We start from the raw sequence: 2,401 nt of genomic DNA, 5'->3' as shown, positions 1-2,401 counted from the left end.
CTGAGACCCTCTGCCACTGTGCAGTGTTCTAGGACCTGGTGGACACCTACTAAGGATGACGTTTTGCAGGCCCTGCCCCCTCTTCTTCCTGGTGTTCAGCTCTGCTGCCACCCCTCCCTCACGGCCCAACTAGTTTTTCCTCTTCCTGAGGGCTGCCGTGGGAGCTGCCTTCCTCCCCAGGAGGATTCATGATGTGGCTGGGCCAGCATCTCTCAGAAGGGCCCAAGACATAGGTGGGGGTAGCCCCCTCCTCACGGTGACCTCACTGCCATCTATCTGCAGAGACACCCTTATCTCTCAGAGGAGGATGCCGACACAGACATGAGAGCACGGACAGAAGCTGGAAAAAGGCACCTCCCAGAGCTCTGAGCTGCCCTCCAAGAGTGGATAGTGGTGACCCCTGGGGAGATGCAGAGAGCCCAGCAGGCTGTGGCAGGGGCAGTTTCTCAGGAGACACCGCAATGACTCAGTGCTGCCCCCTACCCGATGGTGCTTAGAGAGGGGGAGAAAGGAATCAGCTAGACAGATAGAGAGGGTGAGAGTCCTCAGTACAATTCCCTCCTAACATAAAGCAGCTTCTCTTATAACAAAACAATCCCAGAGGGCATTTTTCTTTTAGCAAACAGAGATGGAAAGATTAGGCTGGAAACGCAGATAAAGAAGGCAAGTTCTAACAGAAAGGAGACAACTGTGCGATCAGCAGGTTTCACTGTCACAAAGTAGACCCCCGTGAGCAAATTTTTCTCTTTTTAAAAATATTCAGGGGTTGGGCGCGGTGGCTTACGCCTGTAATTCTGGCACTTTGGGAGGCCGAGGCAGGTGGATCACGAGGTCAAGGGATCAAGACCATCCTGGTCAACATGGTGAAACCTCATCTCTACTAAAAATACAAAAAATTAGCTGGGCATGGTGGCTCGTGCCTGTAATCCCAGCTACTCAGGAGGCTGAGGCAGGAGAATTACCTGAAACCAGGAGGCGGAGGCTGCAGTGAGCCAAGATCACACCATTTGCACTCCAGCCTGGGTAACAAGAGCGAAACTCTGTCTCAAAAAAAAAAAAAAAAAAAATATATATATATATATATATATATATATATTCAGACAAGGAGGCTTGCACGAGGGGAGTGCCTGCAGCAGCACTGATAAAAAGAGCTACCCTGAACCAGGCACATTCACCTTGGAGGGTTCTGCCAACCCGTTCTTTTTACACATGCCTCATAAGAAGTAACATGGAGTAACGTGGGGGGCAGGAACTCAGACTAAGGAGCCCGCATGCACACTAGAAAGGTTCGGGTGGGACTGTAAGAAGTTTGCACATTATGCAAATGAACAAAGTGACACACCTCATCCTTACTGGTTTTTTGCACTTTTTGTAAATGGAGCACCTCTCCTGACCAGCTGGTTTATAAAAAGCCTTGGGCATTTCACTTTAAAATGGCACCCCATTTTCCTGGGAGTCCTGTCTGTGCCAGAGAGCTTTCTTCTTTTCACTTATTAAAATTCTGCTCTAACCTCACCTTTAGAGTGTCTGCACCCTGGATTTAATTGGCCGTGAGACTAAGAACTTCGTGTGACACTCCAGATAATGAAGCTAGTGTCGGTACCTTTTGAATGTTGGCCCACCGGTGACCCTCAGAACCAAAGCACACATGGGGTAGAAACACCAGTCACCTGCCAGGGATGGCCAGGTGAGCAGAAGCAAGCAGGGACTCGGTGGGAAACCAGAATGTGTGTTCAAGGGCAGGGGCCAAGGGTTCAGCTGAGTTGGAAAATTCAGATTTTCTTTCAGAATCCGCTTCTCTTCTGAGATCTGCTTATCTCCTGGAATGTGAGACACAGCACAGAGCAACCCCCAGGCCAGCTATGACTGGAGGCTCCACCAGTATATGATGAGGTTCAGGGAAGGGCCCCGTACTAAGCCAAGAGCCTGTCATTGACCAGTTCACCCGCCCTGGCCACTAGGTGCAGGCAGAGGCCAGGGACTCCAACTTCAGGCAGAGGTGGGCAACTGGGTCACCGCTTCCTGCAATCCCAATCCAGGAATTACAGGGTCCCTGGGGAGACCTGGCAGTGGCTGAATTGAGAGATTCAGGCAGGGGGATGCCTGGTCAAAAAGTAAAAAACTGGGCATGTATGGAAACTAAGAGAGAGGGCATGGCTGTCCCTGGAGAAGTGACAGCAGGGCACAGACAAGCTGAGCCCCCAGATGCCACACCCAGATGTCAGGTACACATGGCCAAGAATCCCCTAAGCAGCCTGAGGAAGAGTTTTATTTAATCAAGAAAAAAGAGGTCCCACCTCCACTCACACAGGCACTGGTCCTTACATATCTTAGAGAACTCTTGCTGTGCCCAAGGAGGGAAAGAGGGACAATGTCTCTCTACCCTGTGAGTCATAGAGCA

At 50.7% G+C, this 2,401-nt stretch overlaps 1 protein-coding gene across 1 annotated transcript in view; it reads left to right on the top strand.

Annotated features, from left to right (window-relative positions):
• The first annotated feature begins 2,153 nt into the window (after positions 1 to 2,153).
• The window catches only part of LOC116547189 (zinc finger protein 714-like), a 1,074-nt gene continuing 826 nt past the window's right edge, over positions 2,154 to 2,401 (top strand). Inside the window, exon 1 of the mRNA XM_032273226.1 lies at positions 2,154 to 2,225. Coding sequence (XP_032129117.1) covers positions 2,154 to 2,225 — 72 coding nt within the window. The remainder of the gene's footprint in view (positions 2,226 to 2,401) is intronic.

This window comes from Sapajus apella, unplaced genomic scaffold (genome assembly GCF_009761245.1).
Source record: "Sapajus apella isolate SASKATOON/1434 unplaced genomic scaffold, GSC_monkey_1.0 scaffold2320, whole genome shotgun sequence".
NCBI lineage: Eukaryota > Metazoa > Chordata > Mammalia > Primates > Cebidae > Sapajus > Sapajus apella.
Note: the sequence above shows the minus strand (reverse complement) of the source record. Positions and strands in the feature narration are given on the sequence as shown.